We start from the raw sequence: 26,226 nt of genomic DNA, 5'->3' as shown, positions 1-26,226 counted from the left end.
TGTGAGAAAATATGCCCCCACATTGCATCTCATTCTGATTTCTAATAGTCAGAGATTGTCTTAAGCCCTGAAACATGAGATTTAATATCCCTTCCAAAATATTTATTATCATGAAGGAGAGGTTACTTTCCTTGTACAGTAACTGGAGTTCTCTGACATGTTTTGTCCCTATGAGTGGTCCACTTCAAGATTTGCGTGCATCCATGCTCTCCTGATTGGAGATTTTGTCACCAGCGTCCATGAGTCTGTGCCTGAGCCCTACATATCCTCATGCCCTTGTAAGAGGATATATAGGGATAGGTGGACCTGCTGCCGCTCCAGTTCCTTTTTGACCATGAAGTCCACAAAAAATGACTCAAAAGTAGAGGGGAAGGCAGGCAGGTAGTGGAGCATCTGTAGGGATAAACATCTCAAAGAACGCCAGTTTCTGAACAAGTTAAGTAACCTCTTTTCTTTTTATTTGAGTAATTGTTCCTATAAGTGTGCCACATCAGGAGATTCCCAAGCAGTACCTCAATTGTGAAGAAGGATGCTGAAGAGACAGATGCAATACAGACTGTAGAATAACCTCACCAAAGGCCATGGCAGCTCTAGAAGCATGCACAATTGTATAGTGCTCGGAAAATGTGTGCACTGAAGACTAGGTGGTGGACTTTGAAAATGTCCAAGATAGATCTGGTCTTCAATAAGGCCACAGGGGTAGACTGAGCCGTGGTGGAATAGGCAGTCACCCTAAATGAAGGATGTGTATCTGCGGCATTGTGACAGGTCAAGATGCATCTCGAAACCCATTTTCACAATCTTAGGGTTGACATTGGGTGTCCTTTCACTTTTTCCATGATGGAAGTAAAGAGTCTGGGAAAAGCCCTGAAAGGCTTAGTCCTATCAAGGTAAAAGGTGAGAGCTCTTCTTACATCCAGTGTGTAGAGACTAGCTTCTCTCTCTGGTGGAGTGAGGTTTGGGTCAAAACACTGGTAGATGAATGTCCTAATTAACGTGAAATTATGATGAAACTTTTGGTAGAAAGCGAGGGTGGGGATGTATTGTCACCTTGTTGCCATAAAACACCCTGTACAGTGGGTCAACCAAAAGAGTCCTACCCAACTCTTCTGGCAATGGGGATGGCTATGAGGATTTAAAAGAAAAATGAAGGAGAGAACAACTCCCCATAGGTTCAAATGGCAGTTTTCTCTTTGAGGTCACACTGTGGAGGAGGTTTTTTGATGGGAAGAAAAGGTTAAATAGACCCTTAATGAATCTCACAGTGGTCGTCTGAGCAAAGACTGAAAACGCCTTGATGTGGGGAGGTGAAAGGCTGCAGTGGCAGCCAGGTGAACCTTAACTGAGCTCAGAAGTAAACCCATGGTTTTTAAATTTTGCAGGAAATCTAGAATGTGTGTGAGGAAACACTTGAGAGAAGATATGGATCATTGGGCACACCACACTTGAAAACATTTCAATTTCTGAAGGTAAGTTGTCCTTGTGGCGGGTTTTATACTATTCAGCAGAACTATCTGAACCTCTGCAGAGCAAGCCTGTTCTATGCCAGAGAGCATACGGAGCCAGGCTTTGAGGTGCAATGATGAGAGGTTGGGGTGGGTCATGGTGCTGAACTCTTGAGTCAGAAGGTTCACTGTCAGAGGAAGACAAACAGGTAGCTTCAGGGATAGGTGAAGTAGATCTGGGAACCAAACAAGTGTTGGCCATTATGGTGCTATAAGAATGGACATCAATCTCTCTTGTTGCAGTTTGTTCAGGAATTTGAGGAGCAATGGCATTGCAGGGTAAGCATAAAATAGGACACATGGCCTCAGGAGAAGGAGGGCATCTCCGAGCAAGTTGCGACCATGTTGCCTCCTTGAGCAGAAGTGCTGGCACTTCACATTAAATGGTGTTACGAAGAGATGGAAATGGCTGCTCAGGCAGTCTGCTATGGCGTTCTGTAGCCCTGATAGAATCGTAGAATCATAGAATATCAGGGTTGAAAGAGACCTCAGGAGATCATCTAGTCCAGCCTCCTGCTCAAAGCAGGACCAATCCCCAACTAAATCATCCCAGCCAGGACTTTGTCAAGCCTGACCTTAAAAACCTCAATGGAAGGAGATTCCACCACCTCCCTAGGTAATGCATTCCAGTGCTTCACCACCCTCCTAGTGAAAAAGATTTTCCTAATATCCAACCTAAACCTCCCCCACTGCAACTTGAGACCATTACTCCTTGTCCTGTCATCTGCTACCACTGAGAACAGTCTAGATCCATCCTCTTTGGAACTCCCTTTCAGGTAGTTGAAAGCAGCTATCAAATCCCCCCTCATTCTTCTCTTCTGCAGACTAAACAATCCCAGTTACATCAGCCTCTCCTCATAAGTCATGTGCTCCAGTCACCTAATCATTTTTGTTGCCCTCTGCTGGACTCTTTCCAATTTTTCCACATCCTTCTTGTAGTGTGGGGCCCAAAACTGGACACAGTACTCCAGATGAGGCCTCACCAATGTCGAATAGAGGGGAACGATCATGTCCCTCGATCTGCTGGCAGTGCCCCTACTTATACAGCCCAAAATGCCATTAGCCTTCTTGGCAACAAGGGCACACTGTTGACTCATATCCAGCTTCTCGTCCACTGTAACCCCTAGGTCCTTTTCTGCAGAACCGCTGCCTAGCCATTCGGTCCCTAGTCTGTAGCAATGCATGGGCTTCTTCTGTCCTAAGTACAGGACTCTGCACTTGTCCTTGTTGAACCTCATCAGATTTCTTTTGGCCCAATCCTCTAATTTGTCTAGATCCCTCTGTATCCTATCCCTGCCCTCCAGCGTATCTACCACTCCTCCCAGTTTAGTGTCATCTGCAAACTTGCTGAGGGTGCAGTCCACGCCATCCTCCAGATCATTAATAATCATCATTAATCGCTGAGATCTCTATGCACTAGGATATGCAGCAATTCCATAATTTTATGGACTCTGCATATAAAGCCTGGGATCTTGCACCTCCTTGGTGATTTATATAATAGACTGCAACTCTGTTGTCTAGCATTACTGTGAGTGGCTCCTGATGCTGGTTAGGAAGTTGCTGCAAGCATAAAGGACTGCTTTGAGTCTGAGAATGCTGATATGGAAAGACATTTTTTGGGGGGTCCATTTGCCTTGGGCTGTGAAATCCTGGAATGAGCATCTCACCCTAGAATGGAGGCAGTGCTTTTGATGATCTTTGTGGTGGAAGTATGTACGAATGGAATTCCCACACAAACCTTCAGGGGATCCTTCCACTAGCTGAGGCAGTCAAGGAACCTCACAGGTATTGACACCTGCTTGGACACGTTGTGCTTGTTGTGGGTGTAGGCAGACCTGAGGTAGGTGTGGAGACATCACAAGTGTAGTCTTGCCAGGGGTGATACAAACGTACATGCTGCCATCTGGCCCAGGCATTGAAGACAAACAAGACAGAAGAGTAACAAGCTGGGTCAGCTAGTAAGCTGACACTGATTTTCCATCTCAAGACACAGGTGATGGAGAAGGAACTGGAGTGGTGGTGCAGGTCCACCCCTCCCTGTATATCCTTGCATCAGAGTATGAGGGTGTTGGGCACAGGCTGGACCTGTGGACACGACTGACAAAATCTCAGATCAGGAGGGAACAGGCGCATGCACAGCCTGACATGGAGCACCCGTAGGGACAATAACTTGAAGAATAATTACGAGTCTGGATATTCTTGAGATCCATATGAATATACAATCACGTTAGAATCTTGCTAAATTCTTGTGGCAATGAGTTCCAGAGTCTAGTTATACATTATTGAAAAAGTATTTCCTCTGATCAGTTGTGGATTTGCCACCTTTTAATTTCACTGAAAGTCTTCTTGCTCTTCTTTGCACAAGACAGGGAGAATAGACGTTCCTGGTCTACCTTCTCTCTACCATTCATTATATACTTTTAGCATGTCCCCTCTTATTTGTCTCCATGCTGGTGGGAATATTCTCTCTGGGAGACTGGATGGCTCCAATGAAGGGTAATAGGCTGCGGACAGTCATTTTTATTCAATTTAGGTTAGTAATAATCAAAAGTCACCAGTATCTGACGGCTAGTCCAGGCTATAGAAAATTAGCTATGTTAGTTTTGTGCCTCATGGATAGATAGCCACATCACAATACCCACTACATTAGGCACTAATTGGCCACCTTGCTGGTGGTCTCAGCAGACAGACCAAAGAAATCAGATGACAGGCTTCATAATTAGTGATTCACTTATTGTGTTTATGATCTTTAGTATTTTTTTTAAACATGACATTTCTTTAATCTCAGTATTATTTTCCAGAGACTCACTGTAGGAAGAAGGACCTCTGTGGTTCACAAAGAAAACCCATTGATTAAAATTACATATTATAATCCTGTTCATCACCAGTCCAATTTATTCAATATGTACAAAAATGGAACCAAAACATGACATAATTAGGCATAAAAAAACCTTCAACTTTATATTGTCTGAAACTTGCTTCTCATCTCCACTACAGGACTCTGATAAAGCCATTCACATATCTGCATCCTCTAGAACATACACACTTTTTCACATTCTGCTACACACATTACAAGCCTCTCTGTACTTTTCATGGGAAACAGTGTGGTGGTGGGAAAACATGTTGGTATAAAGACTCTCCATATTTGAGGAGTCTGATGTGATGCAACTAAAAGACAGATATTGAAAAATAAAAACAAACTCAATTCCTAATTCTGTCTCTAATACACCAGCAATCTTTTTCTTACACACACATTTCAGTTTTCATTTTTGACATGTTGAACAACTATCTGAGGATAATGACTAACATTAGTACTGATGCTACTATGTGAATTGGGAGCATGGAGGGGTGAAGCTTCCGACTAATACAGACTAAACACAGCAGAGCAGAAGAAACCATACAGAATTTCCAAAATATTGAAGTTAGCTAATTTATAATCAGTTTACATCTACAGCATTTACATGTGAGTTCCTTTAACATAAACTAGTGCCCCCACCCCTTGACACACATACACAGTGTATGGAACAATCCTGAACGAATGGAAGATTGATTAATTTCTGAGATTGTGTGCTTGGCTTCTCTGCCACAATACTTCTTATTCAGTATGCTACTAACCACAACGTAACTGCTGGTTTTTGGGTTGGGATTGGATATAGGGAATTTGGAAATTCATGTCATGGACCAACCATTACTTCGATTCAATATGAGGAATACCTCCTCATCTGGATGAGGGGCCTGTTCCAAGAGTCTGCCTTCAGAAACTACTCAAACCTGAATATTTCCGGAAGGCTTGGGAGAAGAAAGTTCCTCTGATAGACCATTCTCTATCAGTGCCCCTCATTTTCACCCTCTACCCTGGCTTTGGCCTTAAAGGTCACCTTGGTTTATAGATGGCTTGCAACAAAGTGAAGCAGGAGGAAAGACAGAGAGTGCTGATGGTGCCATGGAGCCCACAGTCAATCGACTGCAATAAAGATTTTTTTTAAGGTGGCTGCATGGGCGGCGAACCACCCGTTGGGGGAGGCTAGCCCCTGGCCCCTCCCCTTCTGCCCAAGGCCTCCTCTCTCCCCCACCCTTTCTGCCCCCTCTCCCCTGCTGGAGCCCAGAGCACTCCCACCATGGCCACCGGCACCCCCGCCCCAGGCTACCCGAGCATCCCCAGCCTGCCTGAGTGTCCCCAGGCCTAGAGACCTGGGTGACGCAAGCACCGGCCCCACCTGCTCCGAGTCCTGGCAGCAGGCCAGCCCACTCCAGCCGCAGCCTGGGCCACAGGGGGAGAGTGGGAACTGGGAGCAGCCAGGAGAGGGCCTGTGGAGAAGCATGGGCGGGGCCATGCCGGGCTGTTTGGGGAGGCTCAGCCTCCCCTGGCCTGTGATACACACTGCCCGGGGGTGGCTATGTGCGAGGCACGTGACTCCATGACAGCATCTGCAAAATATTGATAAGCAGGTTTGTTTTTAATACTGGGCCGCTTGATTAATTCAAGCTGCCTACACTTGCTGGCTAATTTAAGTTCCACTTGTGAGGAAATTTATTTTTAATTTGCATTTAAAATTGCTGAGATTCAAGCAAAACTGTCTCCCTCTGTGTGAAAGTGTGTGTTCTTGAGAAGACAAATGAAAAGGCTTCTCTGATGGGAGTTTTGGCCAGTGTCACCCTCTAGAGTCTAAGGTACTAGGATCACTTTATTCAACAACCTGTGCTTGAGACTCAGGTCTTTCCTGGTTTCTGGAGGCCAATGGGGAGGAACTGTTGATGGAAAATATTAGTGAATCCTTGAAGATGAGTTGAATGCCAGCTTCCCTTGAAAAAGCACATGTGCAGCTGCTGTTCATAAAACAATCGCTTGATTTTGGTGATGTGACCAATTATCACTCTATATCTAATCTTCCAATTTTGATTAAGATAACTCTCCCAATATCTAGTTGTCCCAGTTCTCCTTGACCCTTGTCCGCTTGGGTACAGACTGAGATACAGATACAGCATGGAGGCTGTGTGGGTTGCATTGTTGGCTGGATCTCCTCCTGGCAACAGATAACTGTCAGGTGTCCATGCTGATATTTTCCAGTTTAGGAGTTGCCTTTGATACAATGAGGTGGTGTTGACTCACCTGCAGACCCAAGTGAGAGTATGTGGGACTATTTTGGGTGGCTTTATTCTTATCTTGCTTAATTTCTCAAAGGCTGGTAGTGGACAATTACTCCTGCTGTTGAGGGTATTCTAATTTGGGGTTCTGTAGAATTTTATTTTGTCACCCCATTTGTTTAATGTGGCTAGATGGCTGTTGGAAGAGTTAATGAGAAGACATGGATCGCTGGGCCTTCTCTGTGCTGATGATACCTAGCTCTGAAAACCAGTCATATCAGACCCAACCAGAGAAGTGAATTGCCTTACCCAAGGTCTGGATGATAGAGGAATGGGAGAGGTCTAGCTGGCTGAAACTAGGTCTGGGTAAGACTGGGTTGTTGGTTGAGGTGACCAGAAGATATGGTAAAGCTAGTATCTGCCCCATAGTTTTAGGGTTCATGTCCTGTTTTTGTTGTTCATGTCCACGATCTAAGGATTGGGCTAGATTACCAGCTGCTACTAGGTGGTCAGGTAGTAGCAACAGCAAGGACAGCTTTTTTTATTTATATATGGCTAGGATATTGTGAAGGTTTCTTTTTTATATCCACGTCTCTCCCTATGCTATACCATTGCAGCTGTGGTCAAAAGAGGCTTAAGCTAGAGCCCTCTTTTTATAAAAGAGAGTGAGTTTCTAGCAGGGTATTCTCATCACGGGCTCATTAATTTGGAACCCACATTCACCCTCAGTCTAAAACAGCCCAAATCTATTCTTAAGGGAATGCTGCAAAGGCCATCTATTCTGACTGGCTTTTGGGAAGGGGTAAGGAATTGTAAGCATAGCAAGGAGTGTGGGTTAACAGCAATTCGGTATTTATTAGTTATTGTTGGAGGGAGTTGTAAAAAATGTGTAAATGCATATTTAGTTGTTGTCAAAGTCACTTAGAGCAATAGAATAGGAGCTCTTTTAGCTATTTTTATGTATAAATCAAAATAAATACATAAAATAACAATGATAAAGGAAGATGAAAAATAACCCTCATTGACAGTTCAATTCACCACTCTTACTTCAGTTTTATGATGGCATAATGCCACTAATTTCAATGGCATTATGCTATCTTAAAACTAGAGTAATTCAGGGATAAATTAAACTTTTCTGCAAATTTGGAAGTTTTTCTTTAACATGAGTCATATAAAAAGTCCTTGATTGTTTGATTTGTGTACGGGTTTTATTACAATTCTTTTGGGATGACCTGCATAACTCACCCTTGGCTTCACCAGTTGAGTAATATAGGGCATCCACAGCTCATACCTTATAAAATCTTTATAACCACACTATTCCACATTCCTTTTAGCTATGTTTACAAAATACTTTACAATCCTTGAGGATGAAAAACACTACATAACTATTATATTATATTAATTTATTATTTATTATTATTATTATTATTATAAACTGAAGGAGTTTGCCGGGCTGAGTTGTCATTATGAAGGCAAAGTTTTAACATTTGAATGGCATTTAAAAAAATATTTAAATCACAGCCAGACAACAGCTGTTAATTTTGTCTCTCGCTTCATCTTCTGTACAAACAATGAACCAGCTTCATTCTGGATAGATGGGGAAAGAAAAAGTATTTGGAAAGTACTTGGATTCTAAAATAAAAGGCAAAATAACATTTGTAAGTGGACATGTTAAGAACAGGATCAACAACATTCTTCAGGGCATAATACAGTCTATGAGAAGTGTGGGATAAAAACCCTGTTTACACCACTGCTTAATTGGGCAGGTACAGATTGGAGATTTTGGGCTTACTCTGAAAACACCAACTATTGCTAGAGTCAGGATACTGGATTTGATGGACTAATGATCTGATCTGGCATGGCAAATCATTTCATATGTTTGGTTGAAAATGCCATTCCTGGACATTTCCTTCACTGAGAAATTAGGACACGTACTAAGATATTATGGTGAAGAAGAGCAGATAAGTAACTTACACCTAAATGAGTTTTCCATGGGAAAGACTCACATGAGAAAATAATGCAGCTTTTTTGACACAAAAGAACAGTACATTGGTAATACAGATTCACAAATCATAATCTTTGTATTTTATTGCTACTTACAACTTTGTATGTACTGGAGATAGAGCTGATGAGAATATTTTCTCTGTAAGGAAAATATGAAATTTATGAAGCTGTGCATGTAGCTAATTAAGCAGAGATCCAAACTTCCCTGGATAATTAGAAATCCCCACTTTCAGCAGATTACTTCTGCACTAAGAAGCAGGGATGTGCTTTGTTTACATATTTTGGAAACTGCAGACACTGCGCTTTGCTTAAAGAGTCAGTGTGCTGTTAAGTCTATTTTAATATTCTCTGCTAACTGTGCCAATTTAACAAGCACATCACCAGTTTTGCTGTGTGTTTTATTGCCCCTCCTCTCTCTCTTTTGTAGAGCAGACTGCACAATACATTCTGGTATGGAGACTGAGGATAGGCTGTAAATTGGCAGCAGCAGCATGCAATACAAATCTAACAAGCTGATGTAGAAGTGCAACTTGATTTAATCAGATTGGAAAAGGCTTGGACGATGGCATTTTTCCAGAATGGGAATCCTTTCTACAATCATGGAAATCTTCCAGCCCTCCAGGCCAGTATGTAGAAAGCATATATCAATAGTTATGACTACTGAGCTGTCTTTAAGCTGACCTAGAAAAGTACAAAGGAACTCAATAGCTTGAACCAGCAGCCTGACTGGAAAGCAATGCAAACATCAGCAAAACATACACCAACTTGCAAAAGGTTTTATTTTATCTTGATGAATAAAACTGCACCAAAGAATCCTTCAATAAACAATTCAGTGTCTAAAAGCACCACTTTAAAGTATCCCCAAATTTATAGTACAATTTTGTTTGACCTTCAGATAGAGACCAATGTCTGCTAGACAGCTCATTTTTGCTGATCCTGTTGTTGATTTTTAATGAGATTTTACTATAACTTGTTTTTTAAAGCAGGTAACCCCTTCTGTGACACAACCCATTTATCAGCAGTTTGAAACTCATGCAGTTAGATCATTCAGTTATGCTACTTAATCTGGAAAACAAGTAACAACACAGACAGCATGCAGCATCACCTACCATTCTGCAACACGATCAGCAGAGTTTGCAAAACTGAACTGGAGCATTTAGCAGCGACTGAATTATCAAGGTGCTGTCATGCTACAACTTTCAGAGCTCGTTACCGATTTCCTGGACCATCTCCACAGAGTTCTCTTTTGTACAAGTCTCATTCACTCAAATGAAGCTTTCAATATCTGTTGGTCATTTACCACTTTGAATTTATTGTGATGGGTGCTTTACAAATTCATGAGAGAGAGTGAGAGACAGAAGGAGATTTGCATGCAACATAGGTATTGTAGATGTATGCCTGTGTAGATGAAGGCAGAATTGGGTCATCTTTCTTGGCCTCCAGCTACCGTACTTAAAAACAAGACAGTTACAGGTTTAAAGAATTAAACGTTTTTTTCATAAGATCATAGAAGGTAGAGCTGTAGGGATGGGTACAGCCTGGGGGCCGTGAGGGAGCTGGTTGCAGTGATGCTGGAGCTGGTTCTATATCAACTGCACCATAGATCAGAGTAGCCGGAGGGCTATTCTAAACTTCACCAGCTGGCTATGAGTCCCGATTTGGGGATAGCTGGAGTGTAGTATACTCCAGCCACAACCCTTTTGCACCCCTCCTCACCTCCTGTACTGAGGATTGCAGGGGGTTGGAGAAGTTAAGAATTGGCTATGTGAGTCTACACTTCCTGGGGACTTCCCCATGCTAAGGGAATTCCCAATATGGGAGATGGCTTGTAAAAAGCTGTTAAGTCCTGTTAGGAATTCCCTCAGTCACCTTAAGACTTCCTTCCCCTTGTATAATCATAGCAAACTCCCAGTTTTGACTGAGATAAATTAAGGAACATCTCCTTTCCATAAAGATAAGGATGGAAGTGTGTGCTGGAGGAAAACTTCAGTTAGGGAAAGGTTATTAATTTCATGGGGCCAAGTTCTGAAGAACTTATTTTTTACTCAGACAAAACTCTCATTGAGATCAATTAAATTTTTTTCTGAGGAAGGGCTGAAAAAGGACTTGACCCATGGTGATTAACATTTATTTGTCTTCTCATGTTCATTCAGTAGAGGTGGCAGATTGCAAAATCATGGATGCAGCTGGGCATAAAGGCAAGCAAGATATATCACCCATTTTAGGACTATGCTGTCATGGGTCAGAAGAATGTTTTGCATATCAGTAATCTTCCAGATGTAGAATAATGACCGTATCTAGTTCGGCCAAAGAAAGAGCTACTCCCCTTGCAGAGTGTACTTTTAAATGTGAAGGGGTTTGTTTTGGCTCATATGTTTTCCTCAGACAACCTTATCCATTTTGATCGTGGATATAGAAGCATATGGAGGCCTTAAAAATAATTTCATCAGATTAACTGAGTTTCAGAATTCTCCAGTGTGCTCTATAATGTTCTGACAGCATTCCATTCCTCTCACCTTCTTTGTTATTTCCTTTTTGCATGTGTTCAAAATGGTGCTTTTTGTCTCGGTCACTTTCAGGGTAAAGCTGGAATAATGATACTAACTTAGGCTACTTAGATAAAAAGGGGTTCTGTATAAATTCCATCCTTTGTCAGATATCAGCTAAAAGGCTCAGGCATTAACTTCTACTACCCTCCTAACTGATGTTACTGCTAATAGGAATAGTATTTCCTAGAGAAAAATTTTCCTTCATGCCTCCATCCGTGGGCTAAAGATGTCAGAGCTCTCAGAATGACATGAATGTATCTGTGAGATCTTCCTAATTCCTTTAAAACATTTCTCTACATTTGAATAGTAACTTATTTTATTCCAGTGTATTTATGAACTGTTTTGGCAGCTACCCATTAGACTGACACAGAATGACAGAGAGACAATGAAGAGAGAGACAAAGGAGGTGGTGATGGTAGAGGTTTCTTTACTGTGGTGGCATCATCCTGTAGGAAGTCATCATACTGTTGATACCTGGATTCAGATCTGGTTGCGTGTCATCAGCATTTTAGTCTTCTGCTTGTGTACTTCCATCCACTGGAGTTTACCTGTGAACTATTGTGATCTTCTTCGTGACCTGGGAAACTCAGGGCCAAGGCTTTGACAGTAGTGATTGTCAGGTAGTGACATACCAACTTGTGATTCTTAGCTTTGTGGCTGAGTGGCTTGCTCTCCCAGGGCAAGTTGAAAGTGTAAAGGGTTCAAGAATTATTGAGGGCAAACCAGCTTTGATTTTCCCTGGCAGGATGGATGCAAGGATCTGACCTTTGCCTGGATGGGGATAGTGGATAGTGGTCTGACCAGGGAGGTTGGGTGTTTGTGGTGTCTCCAAAGGCCCATCCTAGGCAGCAGGTCAGGTCCAGTGTGAGAATCCAGAGACAGCCGGACAGAATCTCATGGTTTCGATATGAACCAGGAGATTAAATACTAAATTATTCCTGGCCTGTGAACTGAAGCTGAGATCAGCGACCCTTGAGGATTCCAGCATAATACTTACCAGCAGGTCCCTTAATTTTTCCAAAAAGTTAGGAGGGTTTTCACCTATGAGTCTGGACACCATTAAGACTGTTAAGTTCTTTTTTGTCCTTTTCCTCACAGATAATATGGATGCACTCAAATGTTTTCATTTCTGAGGTGGAACATTTTCAGCTGTGGTTGGAAGGGAATGTTACTGATGATTGTTACTATACAAAGTAATAATACCAAAAAGGTTGCTGGCACTAAGAAAGATGACAGTGCACAGGTGGGTCTAAGACTAGACATGGTGCCAAAGTTGATATTCTTCCAGAGCCCTTATGCAAGATGGGATAGATGCCATACATTGAGAGATGGCTGCAAGACAGAAATGGGGCTCATAATTTAACCAGTGCCAAGTTCTTCAAAACAACAGAATGGCACAGAAATCTCCTCATAGTCTAATACATGGCAACTGGACATAGTTTCTTATAACTGTTTCTTACTTTATAATCATTTTTGTAAGGATTAAGATTTGAGTATGAATACAAAGATAGAGGGCCAAATTCATCCCTGGTGTGAGTGGGTACAACTCCTATTGAAGTACATGGGAGATATATCTGGTTATGCCAGCAATGAATTTGGTCCTTAGAGACTGTCAGATCACAGAAGCTGGAATGATGAATTTGAGACCATTTACACTGGACCCAAAGCCTCAGTGTTAAGGGTTTCTCCTGTAAGAGAACATCAAAACACCTCTCTTGATTAACTTGAGTTCAGGGTGTTTAAAACAAAGAAAAAAACATACACACAAGACTACACACTCCTCTTCAAGGCAAAACTGATATGAACAGTGTTGCTCAGATACAGACATTTTGTATGTACAAACATGATATTTTTGAAACCTCTCCTTGTCAGCAGCCATGTCTTAAACAGATGTTTACATATGAAGAGAAGTCATAGGAAAAGTTACAGGGTTTTTTTATACATAACATAATATGACATTATACAAGTAAGCTTAATAATTACAGTTTACTAAAAATAAGAAGGGAAAAGGGGGCAAAAGAGAAACTAGATTTTGCCTGAGGCCACCTGTTCAGAGTTTCACTGACAGGCATCAAATCAACATAGGGAGCTGGAGATGCTTTGTAATTTCTAGGCCACATTCTCTTGCGTGCCAAGATCTGCTTAAAGAAGAGTGCGTGTGTAGTGGGGGAGAAATGAGGAGGCTTTTCTCATAGCCCTCCTTAGAAGCTAACTGTTTATAAGGGTTCTGTAGACTGGTGAACCTGATCAGATAATTGGCCACACCCAGTTCAGTTTATATTTCTTACCTCGGGGCTCTGTTTATTCTTTAACTTGGGAAAACTGAACAATAAGAAAAAGCAACAGTCCTGTTCTTAACTGAGATGGTGAGCCCGTGTGGCCTGTGATAGCTTAATGGGCCGGACCTTCCCCATAGTGGGTGTTTAGGGCTTGTCTGCCTTCTTGCAGCCTTCTGCTGCAGCCACAAGAGAGTGCACACCCAGCCCTCTCCTGGTTCCGGGCAACCTCATGTAGCTGAGGCCTTTCTTTATATCCCCTATCTGGGAATCATCAAACCTAATCACTAGATGTTGTCCAGCTCCATCAAATGAATGCCAGCAATTGCTTGTTGGGCTCCTCTATAGAACAGGATTGACTGCTCCCTGGGCCCCTGACCCTTAAAGGGGAAGACCATGCTGCTACAGTTCAGAGATATGCACAACATAGTGAGAGATTCTGATACGGTTTATCTGTTCTGGTAATTTTATGAGGAGAACCCAGAGCTACGATAATCTTGCCTTAGCAACTGCAGATACAAGAACAGTGGGTTGCTGAATTCATCCACATCATCTAAGGGCCAAGGATATTATTCTTGAGCCAATGATGGATGCAGAGAAGATGTGTCTTTTCTGTGAGATTTTTCACATGTTGTGCAGATACCTTGTAATCAGAAGGAATGGCTACTAGCGAATTAAGCCCCTAGCCCTGCAGCTGGGCCCTTAAAAGTAGTCCCCTTATAAAATTAGTCCCGTTAACTTTCATGAGGATACTCACAATTAATGGTTTCAGGCTGGAGTTTTAGTGGTTTTCATGAGTTTTCTAATTATTTCTGGTTTGTTGGCTCTATAAGTAGAATTTAAAATTATGCTAAAGGTTCTCTTTTGTTAACAGAAGCTATGATAGGTTGCTCTTGCCCTCTTTTATCACTATCTATTGTAAACCCTGTATATGACAAGAATATAATCATCATTCACCTTACATTATTTCCTAATCCAGACTCCAAATAAGATCCAATATATGACGGTATATGTATTTCAGAGCAGAAACCACCCTAGATAGTTCCATGGACTCCATGAGATCTAAAGTCGACCTACTGGAGTAATTATCAGCATTGGCATGATAACGAGTGGCATGATATGGATGTGATTATGACTAAAGAGTTGTAATAATGACTTCAGTGAAGTAGCACCTCTCTGGAATGCCTCTGTAACACAATTTATTCCTAACTTGCGCTATCTTTAAAAGGCAAACTCCTGAAGGATAAAGTTGTTTCCTGGTATGGGTGAATAATATCAGCATTCTCAGTACTAGCAGAATGTGAAACAGTTGCAGTACCATTAACTTTATCAAAGTCTTGGGTGCCATATGGGCCAGTGCACTGGTGCATAAACATTCAATTTTGTGCTAGCAGTCCTCAACCAGCGAGGATAAAATGTTATTTAGTATAACAATAACTGGTATTTTCCATGATCAAAGCTTTGCACAAATAGCCTCTAGTTTTCCCTGCCTGTGCTGGCATGCATGTGCCTGAACGTTTCAAGTGTTTTTAAAAATGGTGCTCACCAATCTGGAAGGCCTGTCTCCGCTGTGTTCTGGAAGCTCTGTGTCCCTTCTTCTTTAAAAGCATCTGGCTTCCTGAGGGTAAAGGAAGCAGAAGGGGAGTAAAGAGCCTGGGAAGAGGAGAGGCTCCTGGGGAGAAAGGAATGGTCTACGCCCAGCCACATTCCCCTGCGTGGCCCAGAATGTTCAAAGGGTTGCTCACATGGATGAAATGTGAAGAAGCCGTGGAAGCATTTGAGGACATTGAGCATGCCCATCTGCTAGCAACAGTGCTGCTGAGCATAGTGAGCATGTTTTGTTTTCTTCCAGAGTCTAGGAAGAAACTTCTTCACTCTTGACTTCAAGAGAAATCAAAATGAAGGGTGCTAAGCACACAGATTTTTGTGAAGGACTTCAGAAAATGGACAATCTTTGGAGAAGGCCTCTAACTAAATATTTAATTCTCACATGCCTAGTGGAGGCATACAAAGGTAAAGTAAGAGGAAGGGGAAAGCAAACTTTGGGTCAAACCTAAAGTTTTGTGGTTTGTGCATTGAACTGCCATGCAGGAAACCTAACTTGTTCCTCAGGAAATGGGTTCAAAGGCACGTTAAATGTCATGTTCTTGATTGCAAGGAAGAAAGGTGCAGTATCCATCCTGCTTCTCTACCTTACTGATTGATTACAGCACCACTTCATTCTCATAGGAGTCTGTCTGATCCCCTCTACTCAACTATAGGATACAACTGCTGTTATGAGGGAGAAGGACTAATAGAGACAAAAGTATCCAGAATGAAAGGTAGCTGGTTTTAGGACCCAACTTGAACCAGCTGATGTCTTACTTTAAATTACTACCTTATGGAGGTGGTGTTCCTATTAGCATGTACTCTGGTCAAGCCAATTTGGCTGGGGAGACCCTGTTTTCAGATGCTTGGGGCCCTTTGTGCTACAAATATAAAACAAACCAAAGTCCATTTTTTACTCTGTGGTATCAGATGACAGATGAGTACATTTCATTTCCCTCACAAAGAAAAGTACTTTTAATCTCTCTCTCTCCTCCCCCTCTTCTTTTTTAAGACAATTAACTTGATATGAAATCGTTAGAATGCATCTTCTGGAATATTAAAATAAGATGTTTGAAACCAAAATGGACACAGCAACCATGAGAAATTGCTTTGCAACTCTTGAACAACAAGAAGTTTAATACTTTTCAGGGGCCAAGGGATGCCGCAGAAGAATACGGCAGATATAATCCATCTTCTTAAAGATTTTTTCAGGTATATTGACTTAATAATATGTAGCTTGTCCTCATTAGCCATTCCAGCAAAAATTTCCATTATATATGATCAGATACTTGCTAAACAATGTCAGCATGCATGAAAAAAAATCCTGAAACTAAGCTGTTCTGAAAAACTAGTAGTTTATACATCTAGACGTCAGTTTCTCTTCGATGGGCTTCCTTGGACAGCCATCCTTGAAGAAGGCTTTAGTCTTAGTGTTTTATTTCTTATTCCATTGCTTTTGTCAGAGGGCAACCTGTACCTTCATTTCTAGATATAGTCTCAATGCAGCTCAGGAGGTGGGGAAGAAATGCTGTAATAAGCCACCTTCAAAGTTCCCACCTGATCCTGGTCACTGCTCCAGTCTCCAGCATTAAAGAGAGGAGCGTCAAGAACCAAATTTATTTTTTTCAGTGGGGTTGCTAAATTGTCTATAGAATATTCTGTTTGCAGCGTTGTTGTAGCTGTGTTGGTCCCAGGATATGTTGTAGCTGTCTTGGTCTCAAAGCAACCATTCTATGCCTGATCTTTTAATACTTGTCCTTATGGGAAACCTGCACAACACCTTCAAAAGGTGAACCTGGGAACTTAAATTCGTAACTGTGCTAAATACCAAAAATCATGGACTTAACAGGGACACTGGTTTTATGGCTCATTACAATTTGTAGCACACCACACTGCCTGCTAACCTTAATTGCCCACTTCAAACCCTTTATGCATAACAATCTAACCCCCAACTGCTCACATCATTTCAAATGACTGTCCCTTCCGCTTAACAAGCTGCCCCAACTTGTATTTAGCTCAGACAGCCTGATTCCTTCTCCAGACATGAAGAAGAGCTCTTTGTAGCTCGAAAACTTGTACCTTCCACCAACAGAAGTTGGTCTAATAAAAGATAGTACCCCAACTACCTTGTCTCTCATAGAATATTCTGTCACCCAGTATTTTCTGCTACAAGAAGACTGTATGGGACTATGGACATGTCTAAATGATACAAGGGGTCCTCAAACTGTGGGTTGTGATCCTTAGAGGGTCAAGCGGTTATTACATAAGGGGAGCGCGAGCTGTCAGCCTCCACCCCCAAGCCCTGTTTCACCTCCAGCATTTATAATAGTGTTCAATATATATAAAAAGCATTTTTAATTTATAAGGTGGGGTCACACTCAGAGCCTTGCTATGTGAAAGGCATCACCAGTACAAAAGTTTGAGAACCACAAAATTGGTTATAAGGGAATCCAAAGCATCTTTTCATAGGCCAACAAGTTCTAAATTCATTTGAAACAGAGCATTTCAAAAGAACCAAAGTCTAATTTCCAGTATTCTATCCTTCTAAATCATTGGCATATTATTCATCAATCGTTAACCCTCTCAGTGCTGGTCTTCTGTACCTGGTGTACTACTACCTATTATCCATTAACATATAATTGAAATCAGTGGAATGTTAGTACATATAGGTACTATATTCCATGATGCAGCAGAAGCATTCTGACTGGTAGATACAGAAGCAGTCAAATGGTTAAAGAAGGACGTTATTTGCTGTTAAAATATCCTGGAGTGATCATTTTAAAAAAATTAAACTTACATTCAAAGCAATGTTGCAGTAATATTTTTCAATGAGAAGCAATTAAAGGGCTTTGAATTATGCTACACAATTTAAATACGTCAAGATTAGAAAAGCTTGACAGAAGTTTCTGGAAACTGATCATTACAGTCTCAGGAAAGAGCGAGAGAGAGAGAGAAAAAAGAGGAATTTTACTCTGCATTTAGCCCTATCATCTTTCACCTCATAATCTAAATATAACTGCTTTTTAATGCAATAGCTGACCCTTGCATAATAGCTAGTAGAAGAAAAGAATGTTATTGATTCTCAGATCCTAGAATGAATTTGCGGGACTGACAGTTAGAAAAACAGCTTTATATGTAAACAGAACAAATCTGATCTGGTGTCATTGAAAGGGAAAAAACACTGAACCTCACCATATCATTTTTGCAGTCACTTTTTGTTAAGGACAAGACTGTGGGCAGGGAGGCTAGCCTAGTGGTTGGAGCAGTAGTCACCAAGCTTAGTGGTCAGCACCTGAATCAGGAGTCAAGTTATCAAGCGCAGGGAATGAGCTATGGCTGAGAGCCAGGAATCAGGAACCGAGTGTCAGAGCTGAGGTCAGAAGCCAAATACCAAGTCCAGGGAGAAAGCCAGAGGCAAGAACCAGGAATCTCTAAGCCAAAGCTTAGAGCCAGACTATCATCCAGAACAGGGACAGGAGTAGAAACCAGGAGCCAGGGGAAGAAACCAGGACTGCGAGCCAGGAACAAGGAGCATGGGACAGGAGCAAGGAAGGCACTGACAGGAGGATCAGAAACACAGCTGAAGGCATGGAATACTGTTGAACAGCCAGAGACCCAGACCTGCTGCAGTATTTGAGAATGTGCCTGCTAGAGTTTTCTGCCAATCAGAAGACCAGATTCATTAGCTGAATCAGCTAAGGACCACAAGCTGGGTCTGGGTTCAGCTGTGGGTCCCTGACACTTTTCATGGGAGAACTTCACTTTCAGTTTTTTAAAGATGTGAGACAGCATGCTTTGGAGTATAGGAGTGGAAATCAAGAAGTCTTTGAGTTCTAGTTGTGAGATGTCACTGACTTTGTTGAGTGAGGAAGAGAGGTAAAGTGGCTTGTTTAATTCAAATTTCTACATCTGTGAAATAGGGATAATATTTAGCTACCTCACAGTTTTTAGTCAATATCAATACAGGGCTTTGAAGATGTAAGAGCAATAGATAAATTAAGCAATTTTTATTATTTTATAGGGGAATTGTAACCATTGAAAAGCAGAGATCTTGGATTTCTCCAGAACTCCCTGACACATAAACTTTAAGCTATGTGAGTGTTATTCTTTTCCTTTTATTTAGTAACTGCTGCAGAATCCTTTTCCTCTCCTGCCACTGGGAATTCATCTAATATGATTTTATTAGCTCAGGAGAAAGTAGAGAATGCACCACGAATGCATCCTTAGATTATTTCTGCCAGAGAGGGAGTGGGTGTTATTTTGTTTTACGTGGTAAATTCACAATCTTGGACATTAGAAATACTACACTAAAACTGGAAAACCTTGTTATGCTAATTAATTAATTTGTTTTGTTTTTTACTTGAACTATCAGTATACGTTTTTAACATTTCAGTGTAGGCTAATCGAGCTTTTGGTAATTTCTCAGCAGGCTGCTTTTTCATATTTCTTCTCTGCTCCTTTTTGCCAGGTTTTTCAAATTAACCTTTTCTTCTCTGCAAGAAGGAAACGATAATCTCAAGTAATCTTTTCTACTTCAGATGGTTTTGCACCTTCATTCTTGTGAGAAAACCTTTTAACTGCCCCCTCAAATTCCTACTTAACTACTTTGTTCCATCTAATGGACACTATACATAAACATTTTAAAAATGCCTAAATTATTTAGGAGTTTGTCTCATTTTCAAAAGTGAAAGCCAATGGAACATAGGCTTCTAAGTCCCTAAGTCACTTTTGAAAATGGGAATTAGGCTCCTAAGTAATTTGGTGGCTTATGAAAATTTTACCTCATGCCTCAGAAGCAGATTGGAGTTGTAGTTTTTTTCCCACCGTGGAGGTGTAACAGCTAAAATTATAAAGATTCATGGTACCATCAAATATAGCAAGAGTGGTACCTTCCTCACTATTCACTTGCTGTTTGATGCTGTGCTGTGCTCTTCAGAAACAGTTTTCCGGAAATGCTAATTCAAGGAGAAATTCATGCCTGCGTGAGGACCATCAAAATGACTGGTCCTCTTTAGAGATGAAAATTTCACCCTCAGGTTGTGCCACATTGGATAGTTTGTTACCTGCTATAGAAGATAACCTGTTGCACAGTTTTAGAAACTCTTTTATTTCTCACCTTTAGATGTTGCTCTGTGCTTTCAGGTTCAAGTACACACATTAAAACAAGATGGGTTGTCACATAAACAGAGAGGAAGGGATGACATCAGAGTGACATTTGCAATAAAGTTTGGTCTAATGATCATGAAAAAGTTGTGTTGTCTACAAAACATTTACACTTGGAAAGGAGAATGTTCTGGTTGACGGGGCTTAATGGAAGAGGGAGCCTCCATGTCTCATAGAATCATCAAATGTAGAGTTGGAAGGTACCTCAAGAGGTCATCTAGTCCAGCCCTTGCACTGAGGCAGGACCAAGTATACCTAGACCACCCTTACAGGTGTTCCTCTAACATATTGTTAAAAACCTCCAATGACAAGGATTTCACAAACTCCCTTAGAAGCCGGTTCCAGCACTTAACTATTCTTATAGTTAGAAAGATTTTCCTGATATCCAATCTAAATCTCCCTTGCTGCAGATTAAACTGATTATTTCTTGTCCTATCTTCAGCAGATATGGAGAACAACTGATCACCATCCTCTTTGTAACAGCCTTTGTAAACAGCCTTGAACTCTCAAATTTTTTCAAACCATTACTGGGTTTGGGTATCCCTGGATGCCTTAACTTATGACTGAAATCTATAAAAACAATGTTGTTTGCATGAGGAGTACTTGTGGCACCTTAGAGACTAACAAATGTATTTGGGCATAAGCTTTCGTGGGATAAAACCCATTTCATCAGATGCATGGAGTGGAAAATATAGCAGGAAGATATTTTATATATATATACACACACACACACACACACACAGAGAACATGAAAAGATGGGGATTGTCATACCAACTGTAACGAGACAAATCAATTAAGGTGAGCTATCATCAGCAGGAGAAAAAAAAACTTTTGTAGTGATAATCAGGATGGCCCATTTCAAACGGTTGACAAGAAGGTGTGAGAAACAGTATGGAGAAAATCAGCATGGGGAAATAGTTTTTAGTTTGTGTAATGACGCATCCACTCCCAGTCTTTATTCAAGCTTAATTTAATGGGTGTCCAGTTTGCAAATTAATTCCAGTTCTGCAGTTTCTCGTTGCAGTCTGTTTTTGAAGGTTGTTTGCTGAAGAATTGCCACTTTTAGGTCAGTAATTGAGTGTCCAGGGAGGTTGAAGTGTTCTCCGACTGGTTTTTGAATGTTATCATTCTTGACGTCTGATTTGTGTCCATTTATTCTTTTGCATAGAGACTGTCCGGTTTGGCCAATGTACATGGCAGAGGGGCATTGCTAGCACATGATGGCATATATCACATTGGTAGATGTGTAGGTGAACGAGCCCCTGATGGGGTGGCAGATGTGATTAGGTCCTATGATGGTGTCCCTTGAATAGATATGTGGACAGAGTTGGCAATGGGCTTTGTTGCAAGGGTAGGTTCCTGGGTTAGTGTTTTTGTTGTGTGGTGTGTGGTTACTAGTAAGTATTTGCTTCAGGTTGGAACAACGCTTCCTCAGGTCTCGTCTCCTAACGCCCCTACTCGCACTACACTGATGACATCTTCATCATCTGGACCCATGGAAAAGAAGCCCTTGAGGAATTCCACCAGGATTTCAACAATTTCCATCCGCCATCAACCTCAGCCTGGACCAGTCCACACAAGAGATCCACTTCCTGGACACTACGGTGCTAATAAGCAATGGTCACATAAACACCACCCTACACCAGAAACCTACTGACCGCTATACTTACCTACATGCCTCCAGCTTTCATCCACACCATATCACACAATCCATTGTCTACAGCCAAGCTCTAAGATACAACCGCATTTGCTCCAATCCCTCAGACAAACACCTACAGGATTTCTATCCAGCATTCTTAAAAGTACAATACCCACCTGCTAAAGTGAAGAAACAGATTGACAAAGCCAGAAGAGTCCCCAGATGTCACCTACTAAAGGACAGGCCCAACAAAGAAAGTAACAGAACGCCACTAGCCGTCACCTTCAGCCCCCAACTAAAACCTCTCCAGTGCATCATCAAGGATCTACAACCTATCCTGAAGGACGATCCCTTTCTCTCAGAGACCTTCGGAGGCACGCCAGCCCTTGCTTACAGACAGCCCCCCCAACCTGTCAGCTGTTTGAAATGGGCCACTTTCATTACAACTGTAAAAGTGATTTTTCCTCCCTTGGTATCCTACTGTTAATTGAATTGTCTCGTTAGACTGACCTCACACTTGGTAAGGCAACTCCCATCTTTTCGTGTGCTGTGTATTTATACCTACTACTGTATTTTCCACTCCATGCATCTGATGAAGTGGGTTCTAGCCCACGAAAGCTTATGCCCAAATAAATTTGTTAGTCTGTAAGGTGCCACAAGAACTCCTCATTGTTTTTGCTGATACAGACTAACACAGCTACCACTCTGAAACCTGCATGTTGCTTGAGCAGATCTAGAAATGAAGACACTTCTGTAGAAACTAACAACTCAGCACTTGAATTCCTGCCTCCCCACTAAGTCTAACAGATGGTAGTAGCCTTTGTTTAATCATACTCATAAATATCATACTAGTTGGAATATCTATTTAATTTTGTCTTATGTGGACATCAGACTAATATTTAGTACAGACAAGATCCTACAGTTCTGCTGCCACATTCTGTATGTATGCTTAACCCCAGCGGGATATATATTCCAAAGTGACAGGTGCCTTAAAATATCCCACACACCCCTGAGTGATCTTCATGGTCTGTGAATTAAAATTTAGTAATTATATGCATCAGACACAGCTACAAAAGGTTTAGACCTCCTGGATGGCAAGCGTAACATTCAAGTATTCTAAAATCCTGATATGAGTCAGGCCTTGGTATCCTTTTTAAAACAAAGAAGGAGCTTTTTCAAAGTTTTTGTTCTGGCAATATCATAAAGTGATGCTGTCATAATAGCAAGGATGATTTTTAAGATTTAGATGTCCCTTGGGAGCTTTATGTCAAACGATGTGTCACTATAGAACTATATCATCAGTCTGGAAATAATTACTTCTGACACAAAAAAAACTATATGCTGATTCTTCACACAAAGTAAAAGAAAGACAGGCTGCCTGTGAATTTATGACTATTCTGATAAGAAATATGTGCAATATTTTTTAGCAACTCAACTAGGCGCATTTAATGTAAAGTTTATGAAGTGTCTGGTCAAATTCTGTAGCAATTCCCTCTCTCTCCATTATGAACCTTCATGATTGCAGGATAAAATACAGATGAAAGCAATTAACATTACACAGCTGCTACAGTGTAAAACGATCAGGGGAAACAACAGAGTTTGGAAAAGAACCCATAGACGGGGCAAATTTACTCATGTAAACAGCAGGTAAACAAGAGAGGTAAACAACAGGAAAGGAAATTAAAACTCACCAGGCACAGAGGCTAAGATTCAGAGGTCCATCAGTAAACTATTTTAAAGGGGCTCCCCCAGAAGAACTTCTAAAAATGGAGCGTGGTTATGTTAAAAAACCCCTTTGCAACACTGGCCTAATTTATTGCACATTTCCCCAGAGCTAAGCCATACAACTTTTACAGAAAGTAAATACAAGGAAGGCCATGAACAAAACTTTTAAAAACAGCAAACACACACAAAAATTCCATGATAAATAATTAATGGAGATCAGCTACTCAAAACAAAGATGCACGTATTTTTAATAATAGTTTCCCACAGAATCAGATTACAATTTCATAGATTATGAGCAAATGAAATGCAACTATAAACCTGTTTTGACCCTGTTCATGCAGAAGAAAATAGTCAAAAATAACATTTGTGTATCACCTTCAGCATGAACGTCACCCTTAGACTATGTTAGCAAGAAGTGGATCTGGGAAACCAGAGGACTGGAGATGTAGGAAACCAGGTCAAGAACTAAACGTAAAGAATTTGAGGCTTCTGGGCTTTGTTGCTGTGTGGGTCTGTGTTTGGGTTTGTCTTGCAGGAATTTCTTTCCATTCTGCCTCACCTCTCAGAATAACTTTTGAAATGTCTGCTCCTCAAACAATATGGTTTCATGTATTGGGAGGGAGGCTTAGCTTTTAGCCTAGGTTCAGCCCCACTTCATTCTCCAGGCTGGTCCTTCTTCTCTTGTATTCCAGACTTCCTGGACTTTAACTGCAGGTAGACATGTTTTGTGAATTGGTATTTTGAATTTTTGCATACCGAGCCTTATATGTAGGCCAAGAGAATGGACACAAGCAATGGAGAGAAGCTCAGAAATTGTTTTAACAATAACATTGAAATAAATAATGAAATAATGAAAATAAATAAAATGTAGGTATAGATTTAAAGTAAAAAGATAGAGTAAGTGGCAAAGTACTCTGTGTGGCTTTACGTCCAATTCTGAGTGGACCATTGAAAACTGCACATGTGATAACATTGATTTTAAAGTGCTCCTAAGTGCTCTACAGTGCCTATCATGATGTTCAAGTGTCTCCTGATCCTTTCAAATATTTGACTGGAATGTGCATATGTGCACCATACAGTATTGGGCTATGAAGTAGCTGCCACCAGGAATATCCTTAACCTGGATGAGCTATTTTGTTAAATTAACACCTGTGAATGGTTCAGAGAATTGAGATGAAAGAGAAAAATACTTACCTGTAAAACTGTTTCTCTGCAGATATCATTCTAAAAGGATTCTCACACTTGATTTTTAGCTCCTTAGTATGAGGTTGGTAGAACTTCTACAGCCCTTAAAGAATTCTGATCTTGGAGAGCACCATCGACGAGTTACATTGGGATCTATGCCCCTACTGCATGTTATGCCACACCCTGCAGTACATAAACGTTGCCCTCTAACCCTTCCAATCAGTTCCTTCAGTTGCATAGGAAGTGAAGCTCCCATGGTGATAAGATCATTCAAAAATTATTCAAGTTAAAAAAGTTTGCCCCAGAAAAAGAAAAAAAAAATAGTAATTAGGTGTAAGCAGGGAAACACTAAAAGAATATAATTACCAAAACATTAAGGGAGAATTGTGTCACAATAATCTCTTCAAAGAAGCAGATGGAATTTCCCCTCTCTAAAGATATCTCCCAGGATTTTATTATGTGATATATAACCCTTGTACTTTAGATATGAGGGAACCTAGGCTTTAACTAGACCAACTAAATACATTAGAGGCATATTTGCCTTGTCTACATTAGGCTATTAACATGTATTAGCTAACACATCAAAATCCTCCTCTAAACAAGGCCTCTGAAACAGACAGTAGTGACAATCTTGCCTGGGACCAAATGTGCCTTGACGTGGCCTTCCAGGGTTAAGTCAGACCATGTCATTACAAAAGGAAACACACTCAAATACCCATATAGACACTGTCTTCTTGGTAACAGCACTGCATCATGAATTAGCATAAAATGTTTAAAAAAAAACCAGTTGTTTGACCCTAGTAGAACCCCAAGGACATTTTGACAAATATACAGAAAAAGCCTCCCCAAGGATGGGCATTTGGTGTGGAAATAATGTTATAAGGACGATAGGCTCATTTAAGTGGAATTCTAACATTACTTGGTGAGGACTCTCAGATGAGTCCACAGCAACAAATAATAAAAATAAGTTCAGTAGTCACACTCTAGATCTGGAAGCTCATTAATTCTTTAGGCTGTACAAACTGCCTCCAGGGCTGATCAGAGTGGAGAAAAGGGGGAACAATTGTACTGGGGTCCTGCACTCAGGGGCCCACTCAAAATGCCTGTAAGTAGGTTGAAGTGGGAGGGACACAGCAAACATGATGTACTGGGGCCCCAAATTTCTCTTGATGGGCCTGACTGCCTCCAGAAAAATGACTGTCCAAGTATCAAACTCAGTGGTTGAAACAGATCTTCATCAGCTTAGTCAGGATCATATAATTATCCCAAGATGCAAGGGGCTTTTTAATGGGGAGAGTTCAAATGTGTCAAGCCTTTCATGAACTTGAGAGTAAGGGGCTGCAGAGACACTTGTTTACCTTTGACTGAGAGGCCTAAATAGCTGTGAGACATACCTGGATAGAGTTTACTTTGTTTTAAGCTAGGTTCTGACAAACAACTTTTGTGCTTGAAAAGTAAAGAGGTTCCCCAGGGCCAAATTATATCACATTGCAAATATTTTTTCTAT

At 41.1% G+C, this 26,226-nt stretch overlaps 1 protein-coding gene across 10 annotated transcripts in view; it reads right to left on the bottom strand.

Annotated features, from left to right (window-relative positions):
• The window catches only part of GPHN (gephyrin), a 582,839-nt gene that overhangs the window by 23,209 nt on the left and 533,404 nt on the right, over positions 1-26,226 (bottom strand). For 5 of the 10 annotated variants that reach the window (XM_077818687.1, XM_077818688.1, XM_077818690.1 and 2 more), the window contains one exon: positions 14,966-15,037. The exons of 4 other annotated variants lie outside the window; for them this stretch is intronic. In XM_077818687.1, coding sequence (XP_077674813.1) covers positions 14,966-15,037 — 72 coding nt within the window. Of the gene's footprint in view, positions 1-8,050; positions 8,223-8,690; positions 8,734-14,965; positions 15,038-26,226 lie in introns of those variants that run through there. One more of the 10 variants, XM_077818697.1, reaches the window with a different exon arrangement.

The sequence above is a fragment of the Eretmochelys imbricata genome, chromosome 6 (genome assembly GCF_965152235.1).
Source record: "Eretmochelys imbricata isolate rEreImb1 chromosome 6, rEreImb1.hap1, whole genome shotgun sequence".
NCBI lineage: Eukaryota > Metazoa > Chordata > Testudines > Cheloniidae > Eretmochelys > Eretmochelys imbricata.
This window is presented reverse-complemented; position numbering and strand designations above follow the sequence as displayed.